Source organism: Triticum aestivum, chromosome 3B, assembly GCF_018294505.1.
Source record: "Triticum aestivum cultivar Chinese Spring chromosome 3B, IWGSC CS RefSeq v2.1, whole genome shotgun sequence".
Classification (NCBI taxonomy): Eukaryota; Viridiplantae; Streptophyta; class Magnoliopsida; order Poales; family Poaceae; genus Triticum; species Triticum aestivum.
In genome coordinates, this window is record NC_057801.1 from 429,232,377 (window position 1) to 429,253,519 (window position 21,143).

Here is a 21,143-nt window from a genome sequence, read left to right on the forward strand (position 1 = left end):
GAACTCTAGATCCATCTAAGGCCGAGGAAGAGTTCCATCAGCATGACAGTGTGGTGACGGTGATGATGAAGTTACCAGTGCAGGGCTTCGCCTAAGCACTACGACGATATGGCCGAGGTGGAAAACTGTGGAGGGGGGCACCGCACACGGCTAAAGATCAACTTGTGTGTTCTTGGGGTGCTCCCCTCCCCCGTATATAAAGGAGGGGGGAGGAGGCGGCTGGCCTAGGGGGCGCGCCGAGCATAGGGAGTCCTACTAGGACTACCAAGTCCTAGTAGGATTCCCTTCCCTATTCGGAGTAGGAGAGAAGGAAAGACAATGAGAGGGAGAAGGAAAGGGGGGTTGCGCCCCCACCCCTTGTCCAATTCGGTTTGCTCAGGGGGGAGGTGCGCGCTACCTCTTGGCCCTTCTCCCCTCTCTCCACTAAAGCCCAATAAGGCCCATTACTTCTCCCGGTGAATTCCCGTAACTCCCCGGTACTCCGAAAAATACCCGAATCACTCGAAACCTTTCCGATATCCGAATATAGCCTTCCAATAATCGATCTTTACGTCTCGGCCATTTCGAGACTCCTCGTCATGTCCGTGATCTCATCCAGGACTCCGAACAACCTTTGGTACATCAAATCACATAAACTCATAATACCAATCGTCATCGAACGTTAAGCGTGCGGACCCTACGGGTTCGAGAACTATGTAGACATGACCGAGACACATCTTCGGTCAATAACCAATAGCGGAACCTGGATGCTCATATTGGTTCCTACATATTCTACGAAGATCTTTATCGGTCAAACCGCATAACAACATACGTTGTTCCCTTTGTCATCGGTATGTTACTTGCCCGAGATTCGATCATCGGTATCATCATACCTAGTTCAATCTCGTTACCGGCAAGTCTCTTTACTCGCACAGTAATACTTCATCCTGCAACTAACACATTAGTATTGCTTGCAAGGCTTATAGTGATGAGCATTACCGAGAGGGCCCAGAGATACCTCTCCAAAACACGAAGTGACAAATCCTAATCTTGATCTATGCCAACCCAACAAACACCTTCGAATACACCTTTAGAGCACCTTTATAATCACCCTTTTATGTTGTGACGTTTGGTAGCACACAAAGTGTTCCTCCGGTATTCGGGAGTTGCATAATCTCATAGTCCGAGGAACATGTATAAGTCATGAAGAAAGCAGTAGCAATGAAACTGTAACGATCATAATGCTAAGCTAATGGATGGGTCATGTCCATCACGTCATTCTCCTAATGATGTGATCCCGTTCATTAAATGACAACACATGTCTATGGTTAGGAAACATAACCATCTTTGATAAATGAGCTAGTCAAGTAGAGGCATATTAGGGATAATATGTTTTCTCTATGTATTCACACATGTACTAAGTTTCCAGTTAATACAATTCTTGCATGAATAATAAACATTTATGATGATATAAGGAAATATAAATAACAACTTCAATATTGCGTCTAGGGCATATTTCCTTCAATAAACCCCAGCAGCTTTCTGTCTGCAACACCGAAAACGCATATTTCTGGATTGAGTCGTATGGCATATGCTCGGAGGTTGTCAAATGTAAGGCATAAGTCATCCACCTATGAATCGACACGTTTTGTTTTGATGACTACATCATCTATGTACGCCTCCATGGTTTTGTTGATCTGTTTTTTCAGGCATGTTTGAATCATGCGTTGGTAGGTTGCGCTGGCATTTTTTAGTCCAAGGCATAGTATTGAAGCAGAAGGTCCCATATGGAGTGATGAATGCCATTGCGGCTTGGTCGGATTCTTTTATCTTAATTTGATGATATCCGGAGTATGCGTCGAGGAAGCATAGGGAATCGTGCCTTGCGGTTGCGTCAGTAATCTTCTTGATTCGAGGTAGTGGGAAGGGGTCCTTAGGGCAAGCCTTATTAAGGTCTTTTAAGTCGACACACACGCGCCATGATTTATACTTCTTAGGTACCATGACCAGGTTTGCTAGCCAGTTCGGATGTTTTATTTCTCTGATAAACCCGGCTTCGAGTAGCTTGGCTAGCTCCGCCCCCATAGCCTGTCATTTGGGTTCGGAGAATCGGCGCAGAGTTTGTTTGACTGGTTTGTATCCTTTCAGTCTTCGTGGGATACCTGGCATATTCGAAGGGTGCCAGGCAAAAATGTCCCAGTTCTCACGCAAGAATGCGCGTAATGTGGCGTCCACCGTCGGATCCAGCTGTGCTCCAATGGAGGCTATTTTATTGGGATCCGTCAGGTGGACTTGAAATTTGACTATTTCATCTGCCGGCTTGAAGGAGGTAGACTTGGGTCTCTTATCGAGGATTACATCGTCCATGTCTACTGTGGAACGTAGAGTGGTCAATTCCTCGGCCGCGAGGGCCTCAGATAATGCCTCAAGGGCTAGAGAGGCGGTTTTGTTTTCGGCACGGAGTGCTATGTCCGGATCACTAGCGATAGTGATAATTCCATTGGGCCCGGGCATTTTGAGCTTCATATACCCGTAATGGGGTATGGCTTGGAAGCGTGTGAATGCATCTCGCCCGAGCAAAGCATGATACCCTCTGTTGAATGGTGCCACATGGAAGAGTAACTCTTCGGACCTATAGTTCTCCGGCGTGCTGAATACCACATCGAGTTTGATTTTTCCCGAGCATCTGGCTTCTCGACTGGGGATAATACCGCGAAAGGTTGTGTTACTTTGCTCAATACAACTCCTGACCATTTCCATTTTATTGAGCGTGTCCTCGTAAATGAGGTTCAGTCTGCTGCCAGCGTCCATGAGCACTTTAGTGAGCCGAAAGCCGTCTATGATTGGATTTAGAATCAAAGTGGCTGGTGCCTGGACTAAGCGGGCTCTTGGTTCGTCATCGGCGTTGAAAGTGATCGCCGTGTCATTCCAAGGATTTACTGCTGCCATGTGGCAGACTTCGGCGAGGTCGCGAAGCGCTCTCTGGGGCCGATTATTCAAAGAAAAGGTCTCGAAGACTGTGAATACTTCGGGATCATTGTCCTCCAAAGAATATTTCTTTGGAGTGTTGTTAGTGAGGAGACCCTCGCCGCTTTTGGCCACCTGCCGGAGTATCCAACATGCTCGAAGGCTACGCGTTGGTTCGTTGTCCAGCGTCACGTGAATTTTGCAGGGTTTGTCGAGCCATTCTTCGAGGACAGTTTTATGCCCCGTAACGGGTTTAATTTTCTTGTCCACGAGATGATGATTGGGTGCTCCGCGGGGGTGCACCCTTTTTGCCCATCCGGGGGGATGGCCTAAAGGCATGCGGTTCCCAGCAGGTTGTCTGGGTTTTCCATGCGCTTTCCATTGCGCAGTACTTATGTACTATGTGTGACAATTTGGCAAAGTGTAGTATGCGACGGCGGTTGAGGGCATTAAGGATTCCCTCATCTGTGCAATTGTTGCAAAAGACCGAGATTGCGTCGTCGTCACAGCAATCCTTGATCTTGTTTTTAACAAGCAGGAATCTAGCCCAAAAGTGGTGGACTATTTCCTGAGGCCGCTGCCGCACATACATTAAGTCGCATATGTCTGGAGGACCGGAGTTTCTTGGGGAATACTTCTTGTGGTGGGTGGGCGGGATCGAATCCGAACCCCGACCCACTGAGAAATCCGGATTCTGAAGAATTTCCAAGGTTATGAGCCTGGGCTCCGGAGCATCCGGTGTGTTTTCAGGCTTAGTACCCAATTCAATGTTCGGAGGACAGGTAGTGTCTTCCAGAAGGGGAGAGTCCGGTTCCCCGAGTTTGGGAACCCGAACATACTTCATTCTCAACGTAGGAGAAGAGTTGTTGTCGGCTTGTTCCTCCATGATTTCCACATGATGGGTGATCGGCGAAGATCTGATTTATCTCTGATCGGGTTTAAGCTCAATCCGATCATACTCGGTTGCGACCCCCAGGGCGGTGATGCAATCTAGCAGTTCATTTAATGCCGATACATCTACCGGATCCACCTTGTCATAGTATTCAGGGCCAACATGGAGGCGATTTTTGGCGATGAGTTGGGCTGCTTCAGGCTTAACGGCCGGGCGAGAGCCCATAATGAAGTTGCTGAGCCAGAGGATTCTCCCTAAAGCTAGGGCTTCTCCGGAAGTGATGCTTTCTTTGATGACAAGGCGAGCCATCAATCCTTCTGTCGACGACACGGAGGAACTCTCGATGAAAGCACCAATGTTGGTGTCAAAACCGATAGATCTCGGGTAGGTGGTCCCGAACTATGCATATAAGGATCGAAGGTAACAGGGAGGCAAGGGACACGATGTTTAACCAGGTTCGGGCCCTCTTAATGGAGGTAATACCCTACTTCCTGCTTGATTGACTATGATGAGTATAGGGGTTTACAAGAGTTGATCTACCTCGAGATCGTGATGGCTAAACCCTAGATGTCTAGCCTGTATGATTGTGATTCCCCCTATGGACTACCCGCTCCGTTTTATATAAGCACCGGAGGGGACTAGGGGTGTACAAAGTCGGTTTACAGAGGAAGGAAACTACACATCCAGATGCCAAGCTTGCCGTCCACGTAAAGGAGAGTCCCATCCAGACACGGGAGTAGGCCTTCTATTCTTGTATCTTCACGACCCGTCAGTCCGGCCCATGTCACATAGGCCGGCTCTCCGAGGACCCCATAATCCAAGACTCCCTCAGGCACCATAGGACAACACCAAAATAAAACATACAACTCAAACCAATCACGATCATTGGACAAAATGGATCTACTCAAACATCATAAAATAGCCACACATCATTGGATAATAAAATATAGCATTGAGCACCATGTTTAAGTATAGATTACAACGGGGAGAGGAGGTGTTACACTGCTGCATAGAGGGGGAGAAAGTTGGTGTTGATGGTAGCGAGGTTGTTGGTGTAGATCGTTGTCACGATCCTTGCCCCGGCGGCACTTCGGCACCACCGGGAGAGAAGGGGGAGAGCCCCCCTCCTTCTTCTTCTTCCTTGACCTCCCCCTAGATGGGAGGAGGGTTCCGCTCTGGCCCATGGTCTCCATGGCGGCGGAGGGGCAGGAGCCCCTTTGAGATTGGATATATCTCTTTGTTTCTCTTCTATTTCGGGTTCCTGTTTTCTGGCCTTTCACCATTTCTTAAATTCCCAAAGATCCGTAACTCCGATTGGGCTGAAATTTTGAGGGGATTTTCTTCCGGATATTCTCATTCTTGCGGGCAAAGGATACCCCCAACCGACTTACAAGGTGTCCATAAGCCCTAGGGCGTGCCCTATGAGCTTGTGGGGCCTGTTGACCACTTCTCATGTTGATTCTTCTTTCCAAAAATCACATATATTCCACACACAAAGATGCTTAAGTTTTTATCGTGTTTGGACTTCATTTGATATGGATATTCTGCGAAACAAAAAACATGTAACAAATAGGAACTGACACTGGGCACTGGATCAATATGTTAGTCCCAAAAATCATATAAAATGTTGCCAAAAGTATATGAAAGTTGTAGAATATTGGCATGGGACAATAAAAAATACAGATACGATGGAGACGTATCAGTGGTCCTGGTGTTCCGGAGCCCGAATGACCCTCCTGGGCCAGGGTTTGGTGGCGAAGATGCCACAAGGGATGGTGAAGAAGCCAATGCAATCTGAGGGATCAACGGGACACACATACGAAGATCGCCATGGTTGCTAATGACGAAAGCCACGACGATGACGTAGATCATGCAGAAAGGGCGGGACGGTGGGTTGATGTTGACCTGGCCCGCCCCGTCGATGGTGAATGTGATGGAACCAAATGTTAGGCTCTCTCGTGGCAGGAGGCCGCCTGAAGCTGAGGAAGATCCGATCTGAGATCGGTCTCCAACCGACACACTCCATGCCTAGTGCGCCAACTAACGGTGCACATTTCTCTCAATACCTTTGGTAGGGTACCTTGCATAGCTCGAAGTCACAGATCGGAGGCCGCACGGGGATTTACCCAGGTTCGGGCCTCCATGGTGGAATAATGCCCTACCTCCTGCTTGTTGTTATTCATTGATTGTGGAATACCTCGTGTGAGGGTTTACAATGGGGTGGATGAGATACTACCAAGATTTGTTCTACTAGAGATTAGATCGGAATGAGGGGCCCCTAGCCTCCCATTATATACAAGGTGGAGGCTAGGGTATTAAAATGGGAGATGCAATCTAGGTCGCTGCCGCCATCAACTTGGGGATCAAAGTGTTCAGGGAACACTTATCCCTTCCTCTAGGCTCCCTCCTGTTGTCAGGTTTCTGATGGGCCTAGCGCCCCCTGGTACGCATGCCGCCGGGTTCCTTATGGGTGAGCCACCCCCAGTGTATTATATGATCAACGGGTATGAACCTCGTATTTGGGTGTTGCCAATCTTCAATCCTCCACACCCAACGACCTTGCAACTTGGGTAGCTAAACGGAATGCAATGGCAACCATAATTAGAGACCATATGTTGAGAGCTCCACAATGGATGAAGACCCTAGAAGACAAACACCGATCTAAACATGTGTTTCGAGCAGGTGACTGGGTCTTTCTAAAGCTCTATTCGTACATGGAACAATTGGTGGCTCGACGGACCATCACAAATTGGGGTTCAGGTATTTTGGGCCTTTTCAGGTCTTGGAACGGGTGAGAGGGGTTGCCTATCGTCTACAACTTCTTGAATCTACATTATCTCAGCATCCCAGGAAGAGTTAAACTATGCTCAAAAGCTGGTACACTCGACTAAACCCGCTCAGGTGCTGGAATCACTGCTGGTCAAATTCGGAGGGTGCACTCGCAAGTAGTACAAGATTGTGTGGAGGAGTCTTCCCGTATCCATGACAACATGTGAATGGTCTAGCATGCTCTCTGAAATCCCTACAACTTGAGGCCAAGCTGCATTTCATGGAGAGGGGAGTGCTATCGCTCCTATCTTCTATTGGGTCATTCGCTGGTCTAGTTGTATTCAAGCCGAGCGTCGTAGCTTTTATAGTTATTAGATGTGTTTATGCAGCACATTCAAGATCATTTGTATCCACTAAACTCTTATACTCCTCCTATAGAGCTTCTTCCTCAAGCTAACTCTCCCCCTTCCTCTGTATCACTCATGTACACTCTTGATTCCATGAGTTCAACGATCTACACCCTGGCAATTGTGGGGAATGCTATCAGGTGTGTGGCATTTGGTATATCTAGAGTGCTTGAGACCGTGCGAGGCGAGGGTAAAAGATGGGAAAAGCGAGTCAATGACATATATACACCTATGTAAGGACATGCGAGGGGATCGAAATGGAAATGACAAAATGAATCAGTAGCCTCAATCGCTTCCTAGGAGTTTTACCCCTAGGAAGCTTAGTGATTTAGAAGATATTGTTCGTCTATTTACATCAATTCAGACTTTTGATGAACTTACTAATTTTCCTCCCCGTGAAAAAAAAACTTTCGGCCTTTAAAACAGAACTGTTAACTTCTGAGAAGGCACGCCCTGAACTCGGGTACATATGAAATCGCTTTTAAAAAATGCATTTAACCATGTTTTAAAATGTAAAAGAAATCAAAATGAAATTTCACGTGAACATGTTCACAAAAAAATATGTGTGCAGCACAACATTTTGCGGAAAAATGTCTTTTTATTTTGCCTCCGCAGAGAAGACAAATTCCAGTGCTTCTAAATAAAGTTCAATGACACATTTTCTGTTTTTTTTTGCACGGGCCAAATAAAAAGTAGTTTTTTTACGAAACTTTCTGCGCGCACATAGAACATGAAAATATATGCGTGCAACATTTTTTCAGAATTTTTTGGCATTTAGAAATGTGTTTTCGAAAGTGAGGTCATATGTTCCCGGATTCATCCACGTATTTTCCTTTAACTTGTATCCTTCAAATGAAAACACTAATAACACTGATATGTGTCAAGTATATATGACAACCCGCACCACCGACTGTTTTCTGTGGAAGCCACTGCTGTCCACCGATCCAAGCCTTTTGGTCATGAAGGGGGCTGCTTCGGAAGCCACTGCTGCCCACCGATCCAGGCCTTGGTCATGAAGGGGGCTGCTTCGATTGGCGAGAGGTTGCGAGCCCACTTAACCCTACCATCAGTTTTCGCCCCTTGGCCGTAGCATTGGTACTGCCCGTAGAACGCCGTCCTGCATGCAAAGTTGCAAACCCAGGCCAAAGCGCGTCATATATTGGTCTTCCTTTGGCGGGAAAATGGCAGCGGAGTAAGACTAAGTTTACCTCTGGTTGGCGGTGTGGTTCCAGTCATCCCAGCCTCGAGGGCTCACCGCTGCGGACATGTAGGTGAGAGCGAACACGACGCGGGAGTAGGGCTCCCATGGACGCCCCAGGATGGAGGTGCTGACCCCGACGCCGGTCAGCTTGCACCTGACGAAGCTGTATCCGGTGTGGTTCAACTCGGACGCCCGCTTCTGCGCCGTGAACGCGCCGCCGTTGGGCGAGGTGGAGTGCAGGTGGCATTTCTGCACACGAACCATTGTTAGTTGATCTTGGCACTTGGCAGCAACCTCTCGTACGTACGGGGTAAGTACGTATGATCTATCATCTATGCGCACGGGTTTGCTGGTGAGAAGGGTGAACATGTACTTACTTCAAAGAGAGCCCGGCCGTTCCCGCAGATGAAGTCGGTGCCACCTTCGATGTAGCACCCGCAGTAGTAATGGCGCCCGTTATCGTCGAGGAGCGTGTCTTGGAACGACGAGAAGCTGCACCCGTAGAACGCCGCCCTGTCTCCCATGACTCTCGCCGCAATGGCCGGAGCGCTGGTCCCCAACGTGTTCTAAAACCCCGAGAAAATTAGCAAGAAACTGTCAGCACCCGCGTCTCGCTCTTTCTTTGCAATCACGAACTATGGATGGCAGACTTACCCGGAACGTTAAGCGGCTGGCGACGAAGTCGGAGGCCAGAACGGACACGGTAGGGGAAGTGTCGCTGGATACCCAGCGCTCGTTCCAGGTGATCACGGTCGTGTTGGCGCTCGTGCCGAAAAGTGTTATGTTGGGCTTGTCCACGGGGACGACGATCTTCTCCCTGCAACGACAGATTCCAGGCGATCAGGCATGCACCACACCACGTATCAGAATTCAGAATTCAGAAGGTAATGGTCATTTGCGGTACTTGCCTGTAGATTCCGGGCTTGATCAGGATGACAGTGCGGGCGGAGCTGTTCGCGGGGGCGGCGGCGATCGCCTCGTGGATCTTCCTGTAATCGCCTTTGCCGGATTGGTCGACCGTGAGGAGATTACCCGGACCCGGCATCGCCATGCCACTGGCACGGGCACAGGCCGTGTCGTCGGGGAAAGAGTAGGAAGAGGTGGCAGAGCAAAAGCAGAGCAGAGCCAGCAGTATGGCGACCCTGGCCGCCGAGTTGACGCGATTTAACATCCCCCGATGATTCAACATCAAGGCACGCTGATCGCGTTCGTTGCAGGCGGATGGCTTTATAGTATATGTGGAGTGGAGGGTGCATCAGCGGATCGGTGCAAGCTCACTCTCATGTGATCCTTTTTGTGGTCTTTCAGTAACTTTGGAACAAAGAAAACCCCTCCATCACGAGAAATCGGCTCGTGAATGTCTCACAAGTAGAGATGCACATAAACAGTTGTCCTAAATGTGGTTGGTGACTTTAGCCTTATCTTCAGAAAAGAAATCACGTAAGATAATTGCTCATTGCTGACCTGGAAGAGAAGAAAAGGGTGTTTGCTTTCTCCTATACATGAACTAGTTTTGCTTAGATGGCACATTGTTTTCCATAACCATCGACACATGTGAAGGACAGCTCCAAGAGCTGAAGAAATCCTTTCAAGGAAAGCTAACAAACTATCTGACCAGTTTCAGACTGCCCCTAGGGTGTGCATCGTTCATGCACTCCATCTAATCATGGTGTATGGGAAATAAATTTGACGATGAATTGAACTTTGGATATCTCATGGTTGATGATCTTAGTAATCTTGTTATATGCTGCACTGCACTGTTAGATTGAACGGGAGATGGTCAGCGAGATTCACCTTTTATTTGCCAGGTCCCAAATTTAGTTTTCTTCTTCATTCATTTTTTGATGGTCAAACCAATAGAGATCGAACGCAACGGCTCACACAGAGAACAAAAAATCTCACTAGGCTGCTTACAAGTTACAAGCTCATGCATGACTGCTCGTCGACGACCGGCTGTCACCGTGCTTCCCCTGACAAAATGGCTGCTGAGAGGCCACATAATTTACTCTTAATTATTGTTCGTCACCATCAGCGAAGACCCAAAACACATAGTATTAAGAAATCCATCAAGGGAGGGAAAGATGACAAGCTTTCTGACGAAGGATTTCCGGTTTGAGACTGCACTACCGTGCCACCTTCATGCACTGCGCGCACTTGTACAATCTTTAATTTGTTGTTTATCACAAGCAGGAAAGGCTGGCAGCTGGCAGTGGACGTCTGGACAGCAAAGCTGCAAACTTATTAGTATAGTCAAGCAAACCGTATTTACTTTTCTTCAAAATTGAGATAATCCCACTGCCTCAGCAAGGATTGGTGCACGCATCCATATTTGTCTTCAAACTATATTGGCTACCAACAGCCGAAAATGAATGCGGGTGGTGGTCTAGCAATAAGGCAACTTAATTTGAGAGGAACCGTTTGGCCAGAGCTTAAGATATTTGTAAGGGTTCATGTGACATGACTACTTAAATTTGTTTCTGGTTTCCATAGTTGATTTGTTTATGAGGTTTCATTTTTTACTTTATTGTATTATTTACATTTTTATTTCATTTGTGATGGTGGAAGTAGTTATGTTGTGATTATGCAGGGCTCCTCATCCACCTCCTCCTCCTCCTCCAAGAAAGAAAGTTCGGGTTTGTGCCTCTCGCCGGCGCCGGCGCAGGTCCGCCTCGTCTCCGGTGGCCCTAGGGCCATGGAGGCGCGGTGGATACTGGCAAGGGCTGGCGGGAGGGCTCTGTTTTTAGTCGTTTTTTTTCAATCTTGTTAGGGTTTGTGTCCTACTCAGAAAGGCGAGACGGCAGTGGCTCCCTGAAGATGGAATAAAGGTCTCCCCGCTTAGCCCCCGTTCCGGCAGTGCGTCTAGCATCGTTGGTGGGCGTGTGGAGGTGTGTCTCCGGCAGATCTATCTTTGGTGGATTTGCTCGGATCTCGTCGTTGTTCGTCTACGTTCGTGTGTCTTTGGTTTGGATCCTTCCGATCTACGTTATTTTTCATCGGCGGCGGTTGCTGTTCTGGGGTGCTGGTCCTATGGGGCCTTAGCACGACGACTTCCCGACTGTCTACTATAACAAGTTGTGCCCGGCTCCGGTGATAGAGGGGCGATGACGGCGGCGCGCCTTCGGCTTGCTTCGGTGCTTGTAGTCGTCGCTAGATGGTCTACGAATCTGGATGTAATTTTTATTTCTGGTATTCGTTGTACTGCCATGATTGAAGATGAATAGATTGGAAGTTTTTTCGCAAAATAATAATAATTATGTTGTGATTGCTTTGTTCTCTAGCCAAAAGAAAAAAAATAGCACGAATTGCTTTGTTTATAGGAATCTAGCAAATATCACCCTCAGTACCACATATAACCCCTTACAAGCCACGAAACGTTTCCTCGTTGCTCCTCCCATGAGCGACACCCACGCTAGACTCCCTCTCCCCTCCCCCCCTCCTCATCCGGTGTTGCGCCCGATTTGCCTCGTATCATGTGTCCTTAGGGCCATGTAGACGCGATGGATCCCGAATCTTGTTGGTGTGAGAGCTCCTGCTTCGTTATTAGGTGTTTTTTAGTTCCTTTAGAGTTTTTTTCATGCTTAGCCTCCGTCCCGGCAGTGCGTCAAGCGTGGCCGGAGGGCGTGAGAAGGTGTATCTGCGACGAGGGGGTTTGCCCCGGCCTCTGCATCAGAAAGATGCATACGGCCAAATTATTAATAAGCAAAAGGTCCAACAAAAGTCTCGTAGTCTCAAACAAAGGAAAAAATGCTCAACATAGAGCACGAAAGCAAAAACAGGACAGCCACAATCGGCAGGCAAAAAAAAGATAGGAAACTAAACGCCTATCCTATTACATGATCGCCATCCAAACCGGTTGAAGATAGCCCGAGTTACCGTCTTCCATCGGATAGATCCAGTAACCAAATGCTCTCTGGCCTCCGTCGGAGTGAGCAGCGACCATATACGGATGAGTGTAGTGGCCCTGAAGACAACCTGCAAGAAATGAATATTTGTTGTTCTGTTAAAAACCAAATCGTTTCTGCAGTTTCAAATTGCCCATAGTAAAGCACATACTCATACACGGATATGTCTCGTTGTTACTACGTCAATCCCATCTAGCCACGTCCCAAATAACGTGTTGATGGAATTTGGAGGGTGTGAGGAGGTGTATCCCCGACGAATCTCGCGGGATACAGTCGATGTTTTTCTTCGGTAGATCTGCTTGAATCAGGCTTTTGTTCGTCTGAGTTTTGTGTTTATAGGTTGGGTCCTTTCGATCTATGCTTTTCTTCATCGACGACGGTTGTTGTTCCGGTTTGCTGGTTCCTTGGGGCAAGAGCACGACGATTTCCTAACTGTCTACTACAACAAAGTTGTCCTGTTCTGGTGAGGAAGGAGTTATGGCGGCGGCATGCCTTTGACTCGCCCAGTGCATGTAATTATCGCTAGATGGTCTAGAGACAAGGATGTAAGTTTTATTGCTTCTCAGGGCAACTCCAACACTGACCCGCAAACCAGACATTGTATCCGTTCGCGGACCGGGGACCAGTCCGTGGACATTGATGCGGGAGCCGGCCACCCAACCGTTGCCGAAAATGTCCGCCGCTATTAACATCTTCTGCGAAATATGTATGACTCATTATGGTACTAATCCATGGATTAGTAGCCTCCACCAAGCACGAAGAAAGGCTTTCGCTAAAACATGTGTAATTACTTAGTAGCTTCCGCCAAAGGTCAAATACTTGCATGCATGGATTAAAGTTTGCTTCCGCGAAACACTTGGATGATTAAGTTTGCTTCCACCAAATACTTTCATCACTAAAATAGTGATAACACTCTTATACTCCCTTCGTCCGGAAATACTTGTCGGAGAAATGGATAAAAATGAGTGTATTTAGAACTAAAATACATCTAGGTACACTCATTTTTCCGACAAGTATTTTTGGATAGAGGGAGTATTAATTTACAGAGCGAGTAATTAGTAGCTTCCGCCATCCAGTGCTAATTAGTGTGCATGCTAATTACTTCTCTGTTCCTAAATATAAGTCTTTTAAAAGATTTTAATGCGACTATATACGGAGCAAAATAAGTAAATCCACGCTCTAAAATATGTTTATATACATCCGTATGTAGTTTTTATTGAAATCTCTACAAAAACTTATATTTAGGAACGGAGGGAATAGAAACTTCCACCTAATATATGTTTTGATTAAGCGGTCCGGCCAAATTAGTGAACCTTCCGCCAAATGCATGCTTTGCTAGGGCAAACCTTTCGCCAATTAGTAGCTTCCGCAACGGTCAAATACTTGCATGGATTAAAGTTTGCTTCTGCAAAAACTTGCCTGATTAAGTTTGCTTCCGCCAAATACTTCCATGACTAAGGAAAAAAATGAAACAATGCATGCTAATTAGTAGTAGCTTCGGCCGTTCAGTGCTAATTAGTGTGCGTGCTAATTAGATGCTTCCATCCATATGCTCCGATTAAGTGGGCTGGCCAAATTAGTGAACCTTCCGCCAAATGCATGCTTTGTTAGGCAAACCTTTCGCTAAATGCAATGCTAATTAGTACACCTTCCGTTCCAAAATAGATGGAGTAGCTTTCACCAAACGCCAATGCTAATTGCCAGCCTTCCATCATCCGAAGGGAGAGAGAAGGGCGTGTGGTGGCATTTGATTAGACACGAGGATATCCGGACGAGGATATCCGGACTCTTGCAAAGCTCCCCTTGTTTGATTTCAGTTTGCCGAAAAACAGACGTCTAGACTGCTCTGCAGGCCGATGGGTACTGTGTTGGATGGCAAACTGTGCCCGAACAGCATGTTGCGGACGGATGCGGGTGATTTGAGGGTCCGCTTTGGAGGTGCCCTTATCTTCTTTGTGCTGCAATGATGTTATGAATAGTTTTTTTTCAAAAGAAGCTTTTTTACAAGATGCATTTCATTGCATCTATCTATTCTACTTATTAGGCGAACTCCAACGAGCGACCCTGTTTCGTCCGTCTCAATCCGTTTTGGTCAAAACGATAAATGGGACGGCCCAATGAGCGAGGGCAAGACCAAATCTTGTCCACATTGTGTCCATCTCAACCCAAATCTAGAGAAAATCTATGGTGGATTTGTGCCAAATTGAACAATGAAAGGACGCGCACGCGGCTTCTCGTCGTCCGCCCCGGTCCCGCATGCCGCCGCCCAACCACTTCCCACCGCCCACATTTAAGCTGCACGCATGAGGTGGGCCCGCCTATCGGCCACCAAGGCCCCCCACAACACCCTTTTTAATGTTGTAGTCGTAGACCGGTCGTCCACATCCTCTTCCCCACGAGCTGAGCGCCCCCCGCCCCCCAACTTTATGTAGGTTTTCTTCTACCACAGCATTGAAAATCTTTTGAGAACTAATAAATTCTTTAATGTTGTTCTCAGGTTCAGTAGGTACCCTATTAATTATTATTATTATCATCATCATCATCATCATCATCATCATCATCACATGAATTACCATAATTATTAGAGGAATTTCTAGGACACAATCTAGCATTAAAATTCCCTCTATAAGCATTATTGTTGAAATTATTTCTAGCGACAAAATTCACATCAATAACATCATTATTTTGCTCAACCAAAGTAGATAGTGGCACATCATTAGGATCAACTTCAGCATTTTTGCTAGTAAGCATATTCATAAGAGCATCTGTTTTATCATTGAAAGTAGTAGTTTCTTCGACAGAGTTTACCTTCTTACCAGTTGGAGCTTGTTTGGTGTGCCATTAAGAATAATTTTTCTTCATATTATCAAGAAGCTTTGTAGCCTCTCCCAATGTAATTCTCTTAAAAGTACCTCCTGCAGCAGAGTCTAGAAGATTTCTCGAAACAAAGTTTAGCCCCGCATAGAAATTTTGCATAATGATCTATAAGATTAAACCATGAGTGGGGCGATTTTTAATCATTACTTTCATTATCTCCCAAGATTGTGCAACATATTCTTGCTCAAGTTGCTTAAAATTCATGATTTGATTTCTAATAGAAATAATTTTAGCGGGAGGAAAATACTTGGCTATAAAAGCATCCTTATATTTATCCCATGAATCAATATAAATTTGAGGCAAGGATAAAAACCAAGTTTTAGAACGGTCTCTTAGCGAGAAAATAAATAATTTCAACTTAACAATATCATTATTCACATCTCTTTTCTTTTGCATATCACATAATTTGTTGGGAACGTAGCATGCAATTTCAATAAAATTCCTACGCTCACGCAAGATCAATCTAGGAGATGCATAACAACGAGAGGGGGAGAGTGTGTCCACGTACCCTCGTAGACCGAAAGCAGATGCATTTTCTCAACGCGGTTCATGTAGTCGAACGTCTTCTCGTTCTGACCGATCGAGTATCGAACGTACGGCACCTCCGAGTTTTACACACGTTCAGCGCAATGACGCCCCTCGAGCTCTTGATCCAGTAGAGGGTCAAGGACTAGATGAGTTCCGTCAGCATGACGGCGTGGGTGACGGTGATGGTGATGTGATCCGCGCAAGGCTTCGCCTAAGTACCGCGAGAATATGACCAGAAGCGTAAACTATGGAGGGGGGCGCCGCACACGGCTTGGAGCAATTAGTGTGTCTTCTAGGGGCGCCCCCGCCTCGTATATAAACGAGGGAGGGAGAGGAGGCCGGCCTAGGCGCGCCCCAAGTGGGAAGGAGTCCCACTTGGACTCCTAGTTGGATTCCCCCCCCTTCCTTTTACTGGACGGGGAAAGGGGGAAGGAGAGGGAGTAGGAGAAGGAAAGGGGGGCGGCGCCCCCTTACCTAGTCCAATTCGGCCTCCTCCCTTGTGGGTGGTAGGCCAGCTCCTTGTGGGCTGGATAGCCTCCCTCCTATGGCCCATATCTTTCCCCGGGGGGTTCCGGTAACCCCTCTGGTACTCCGGTATGTACCCGATGCACTCCAGAACCTTTTCGGTGTCCGAATACTACCTTCCAATACATCAATCTTTACCTCTCGACCATCTCGAGACACCTCGTCATGTCCACGATCTCATCCGGGACTCCAAACAACCTTCGGTCACCAAAACACATAACTCATATAATACATATCGTCATCGAACGTTAAGCGTGCGGACCCTACTGGTTCGAGAACTATGTAGACATGACCGAGACACCTCTCCGGTTGATAACCAATAGCGGAACCTGGATGCTCATATTGGTTCCCACATATTCTACGAAGATCTTTATCGGTCGAAGCGCTATGTCCACATACATTATTCCCTTTGTCATCGGTATGTTACTTGCCCGAGATTCGGACGTCGGTATCTTCATACCTAGTTCAATCTCGTTACCAGCAAGTCTCTTTGCTCGTTCTGTAATGCATCATCCCGCAACTAACTCATTAGTCACATTGCTTGCAAGGCTTCATATGATGTGCATTACCGAGAGGGTCCAGAGATACCTCTCCGATACTCGGAGTGACAAATCCTAATCTTGATCTATGCCAACCCAACAAACACCTTCGGAGATACCTGTAGAGCATCTTTATAATCACCCAGTTACATTGTGACGTTTGATAGCACACAAGGCATTCCTCCGGTGTTTGGGAGTTGCATAATCTCATAGTCGGAGGAATATGTATTTGACATGAAAGCAGTACAATAAAACTGAATGATCATTATGCTAACCTAATGGATGGGTCTTGTCCATCACATCATTCTCCTAATGATGTGATCCCATTCATCAAATGACAACATATGTATATGGCTAGGAAACTTAACCATCTTTGATTAACGAGCTAGTCTAGTAGAGGCATACTAGGGACACGGTGTTTTGTCTATGTATTCACACATGTATCAAGTTTCCGGTTAATACAATTCTAGCATGAATAATAAACACTTATCATGACATAAGGAAATATAAAATAACAACTTTATTATTGCCTCTGCCTCTAGGGCATATTTTCTTCAGTCTCCCACTTGGACTACAGCCAATAATCTAGTTCACATCGCCATGTGATTTAACACCAATAGTTCACATTTGTATGTGATTAACACCCAAAGGGTTTACTAGAGTCAATAATCTAGGTCACATCGCTATGTGATTAACACCCAAAGAGTACTAAGGAGTGATCATGTTTTGCTTGTGAGAGAAGTTTAGTCAACGGGTCTGCCACGTTCAGAGCTGTATGTAGTTTGCAAATTTTCTATGTCTACAATGCTCTGCATGGAGCTACTCTAGCTAATTGCTCCCACTTTCAATATGTATCCAGATTGAGACTCGGAGTCATCACGATCGGTGTAAAAGCTTGCATCGACGTAACTCTTTATGATGAACTCTTTATCACCTCCATAACCAAGAAATATTTCCTTAGTCCTTTTAGGTAACTAAGGATAATTTTGACCGTTGTCCAGTGATCCACTCCTGGATCACTATCGTACCCCCTTGCCAAACTCATGATAGGTACACAATAGGTCTGGTACACAACATAGCATACTTTATAGAAACTATGGCTAAGGCATAGGGAATGACTTTCATTCTCTTTCTATTTTCTGTTGTGGTCGAGTTTTGAGTCTTACTCAACTTTACACCTTGCAACATAGGCAAGAACTCCTTCTTTGACTGTTCCATTTTGAACTACTTCAAAATCTTGTCAATGTATGTACTCGCTGAAAGATCTTATCAAGCGTCTTGATCTATCTCTATAGATCTTCGTGCCCAATATGTAAACAGCTTTATCGAGGTCTTTGATGATGCCATAGACCTAGGGTAGGGTCATAGGCCTGAACTCTACGCCCTACCCAAGGTCACTACCCTAGAAGCAAAGACATTCAAAGCACAACAGGAAGTATCAACTGAAGCCATCGAGTGCAATCCACTCGACTAGTCACCTCACTCGGATACCCCCAATTTCACTCGACCTGGATGGAGTCATTCGACCATACAGGAAACCACTCGAAGTACAGAAGGCTTAGGGTCACTCAGGATGACAACGGTCAGGCGTTCACTTCGTAGTCTTAAAGACCATTGATAACACTTTATAGCTGGCGTTACCAGTAACGTCCTATCTTAATGTACATTGAACCCCTATAACGGAGGATGGCTGGGGTCCTGGCGCACTCTATATAAGCCAACCCCCTCCTCTGGGACAAGGGTTCGCACCCCTTGTAACACACACCCATATTACAGTCGACCGCCTCAGGGCACCGAGGCGTAGGGCTTTTACCTCCTCCGAGAGGGGCCTGAACTCGTAAACTCATGTGTACAACCTCGCTGTAGCTAGGGCCTTGCCTCCTCATACGTACCCCCTATTCTTACTGTCAGACTTACTACCATGACAATTGGCGCCCACCGTGGGGCAAAGCGTCTTTGCAACTTCCGGCGAGGTTGCGTTTTCTCCAATCTTCATCAACATGGTTTCCGGCGGTGGTTTGGTCATGGGACGCGAGCTCCGACTCAGTGTGCTCACTTTTGTCGTCGACGACTCCGCCTGGCTCCAGGAAGCCCCCCTCGATGTCAAGGCTCTCCCTATCCGCGGATCGTTGCACTTCCACGCGAGTACTTGCGGCGTCCTCCTTCGGCAACCGTCGACCCTATATCGGTCTGTCCTCGCCTCGCCTTCTCACTCTGCTAGATGCCGTCGCAAGTGATCTGGTCAGTCGTGGCTCCAACGGTGGGTGAAGCATGCGGTGGCTCGCAAGACGACCACCCCCAAGTCGCGGCAATCGAGCCCGACGAATTTCACTGCGGTCCAGTTGACCTGCCGACTGGCTCTGCAGGTATGTTTTCCGAGAGCGGGAGCTGTGACCCCGCTGCAGAAGTTCTCGTGGTCGACTCTCGTCACAGCCCGCCTGGGTTTCGCTGCAGCGGCGGCAACGGTGGTGGCGATGGTCCTTCATTCGGCCACGAGGAGTACGAGCCCCAACCTCTCAACTCGCAGCAGAGGGAAGAGCTACACCACCACAACGTGGAGGCCCTCCAGACCCCCATCATCGGGGAAACCGCCGAGGCTCGGGCCTTGGAGGCTGCGCGCCTGGCCACACCGGCGGAGCGTGCTCGTTTGGAGAATCTCCAACATTCTCTCAACGAACGTGCTCGTCGACTGATCTCCGAGTCCAGTCGACGTCCACGACAATTGTTTCTGCCTAAACCTGAGGTATTCCGCACTCTGATCCACAATCTTCCAACTATTGCGCGTATAGCAGAGTCTATTCAGCCATCCTGTTCAGAGGCTGGAAGGGGCTTGGAACATATCAGAACGCTGCTCCGAGCAGCAGGAGAGCTGAACTCCGCCATTTCCCAATCGCGGAACAGGATCCACATCAGGTCAGTAAGGGCAGATACAGTTCAGTCGGCACACAGTCCTGGGTCGCCTTTGCGACATGAAGATCGTGATCACCGCCGAGATCGGCACCTAGGAAGAGCTCATGGAGAGTTTGACCGTGAGTATGCCCGTGACAACCACTGTCGAGTGCCTTCTCCCCTTCCGAGGGACGGGTCGTATGCGCCCCAGTGGTATGATGATAGGCGCCCGTATGGTAATGACCGCAAAGTTCCAGTCGACCCGAGAGAGCCTGGGTTCGACACAAGGTCAGTCCTTGTCCAAGGTTTGGTCGACCGGAACAGAGCATACAGAGAGGGGTTGGAAAGAGACAGGCCCGGTGGAAGCAGGGTCCACATTTCCGGCCCCGAGTGTTTCGGAAGAGCCATCTGAGTCGCTGAGATCCCTCACAACTACAGATTGGCGGCTGGCGTCAGTAAGTTCACAGGAGAATCGAAGCCCGACACTTGGTTAGAAGACTACCGAGTGGCTGTGCATATCGGTGGCGGCGGCGATGAGGTGGCCATGAAGCACCTCCCTTTGATGCTTGAAGGTTTTGCCAGAGCTTGGCTGAATCAGTTGGCCCCTAGAAGCATTTTCAGTTGGGATGAGTTGGCCCGGGTGTTTACCAAAATATTTGAGGGCACCTGCAAGAGACCTGCTGGTTTGTCAGAATTGCAACATTGCATGCAGAAGCAGAATGAGACCTTGAGAGATTATATCCAGAGATGGATCACTCTTCACCACACAGTGGAGAATGTATCAGATCACCAAGCAGTTTGTGCCTTTAAAGAAGGCGTTCGCTACAGAGAGCTCAATCTGAAGTTCGGTCGGACCGGAGCCATGTCTCTGGCTCGGATGATGGAGATTGCCACCATGTACGCTAACGACGAAGAAGAGGACCGACTCCATAGTGGCAAGAACAGACTAGTCACCCAGGACACCGGAGAAGGAAAATCCAGTCAGAAGCAGAAGCGAAAGGTTGAGGCAGCAGGCCCTGTTGAGGCAGCAGTTTTGAACCAAGGAAAGTTCAAGGGGAAGCCTAAAGGGACTTGGACCCCTAAAAAAGTGAAAGATCAAGCAGGAAATGATGTGCTTGATTTGCCGTGTCATATACACACAAAAAAGGATGAGGAGGGGAATCTGATTCTCCCCAAGCATACCACTCGACAGTGTCGACTCCTGATCCAGAGCTTCCGAGAAAGCCAACTCAGTGAAAAGGACAAAGAATCTGATAAGGAGGAAGACAAAGAGGATGATGGTGGTTACGTACCCCAATGTTAATGCCACTTTGGTGATTTTTGCTGACCTTGAGAGCAAAAGTCGACTGAAACTTATTAACAAAGAGGTGAACATGGTTGCTCCGGCAACACCGAAATATTTGAAGTGGTCAAAAACCCCTATTACATTCGATCAGTCCAACCACCCGCCGCATGTTGCTACCCCTGAGCGGCAAGCGCTGGTGGTCAACCCAGTCGGTGGAGGCACCCGACTGACCAAGGTTTTGATGGATGGTGGCAGTGGTCTGAACATATTGTACGCTGAGGCCCTCCAGGGGATGGGCATTCCGATGTCCAAACTCAGTGAGAGCAACATGAGATTCCATGGTATCATCCTAGGAAAGAAAGCCGATTCACTCGGTCAGATCA

The 21,143-nt window shown here is 47.5% G+C and overlaps 1 protein-coding gene across 1 annotated transcript; it reads right to left on the reverse strand.

Annotated features, from left to right (window-relative positions):
• Window positions 1–7,809: 7,809 nt before the first annotated feature.
• LOC123065460 (putative pectinesterase 11) lies at window positions 7,810–9,616 on the reverse strand. The gene is made up of 5 exons (XM_044488732.1): window positions 9,124–9,616; window positions 8,870–9,032; window positions 8,593–8,781; window positions 8,223–8,464; window positions 7,810–8,131 (listed from the first exon to the last, which is right to left on the reverse strand). Exons 1-5 carry the CDS (start codon window positions 9,402–9,404, stop codon window positions 7,972–7,974), a joined length of 1,035 nt encoding a protein of 344 aa, XP_044344667.1. The 5' UTR covers window positions 9,405–9,616; the 3' UTR covers window positions 7,810–7,971.
• Between the last annotated feature and the right edge of the window lie 11,527 nt (window positions 9,617–21,143).

Bases quoted from the DNA above. Each gene is read 5' to 3' on its own strand.
- LOC123065460 (XM_044488732.1), bottom strand. From the start codon at position 9,404: ATGTTGAATCATCGGGGGATGTTAAATCGCGTCAACTCGGCGGCCAGG. The intron at 8,782-8,869 runs GTAAGTCTGCCA...TCGGGGTTTTAG, and splicing joins CCAGCCGCTTAACGTTCCGG to AACACGTTGGGGACCAGCGC. The intron at 8,465-8,592 runs GTAAGTACATGT...GTTCGTGTGCAG, and splicing joins ACGGCCGGGCTCTCTTTGAA to AAATGCCACCTGCACTCCAC.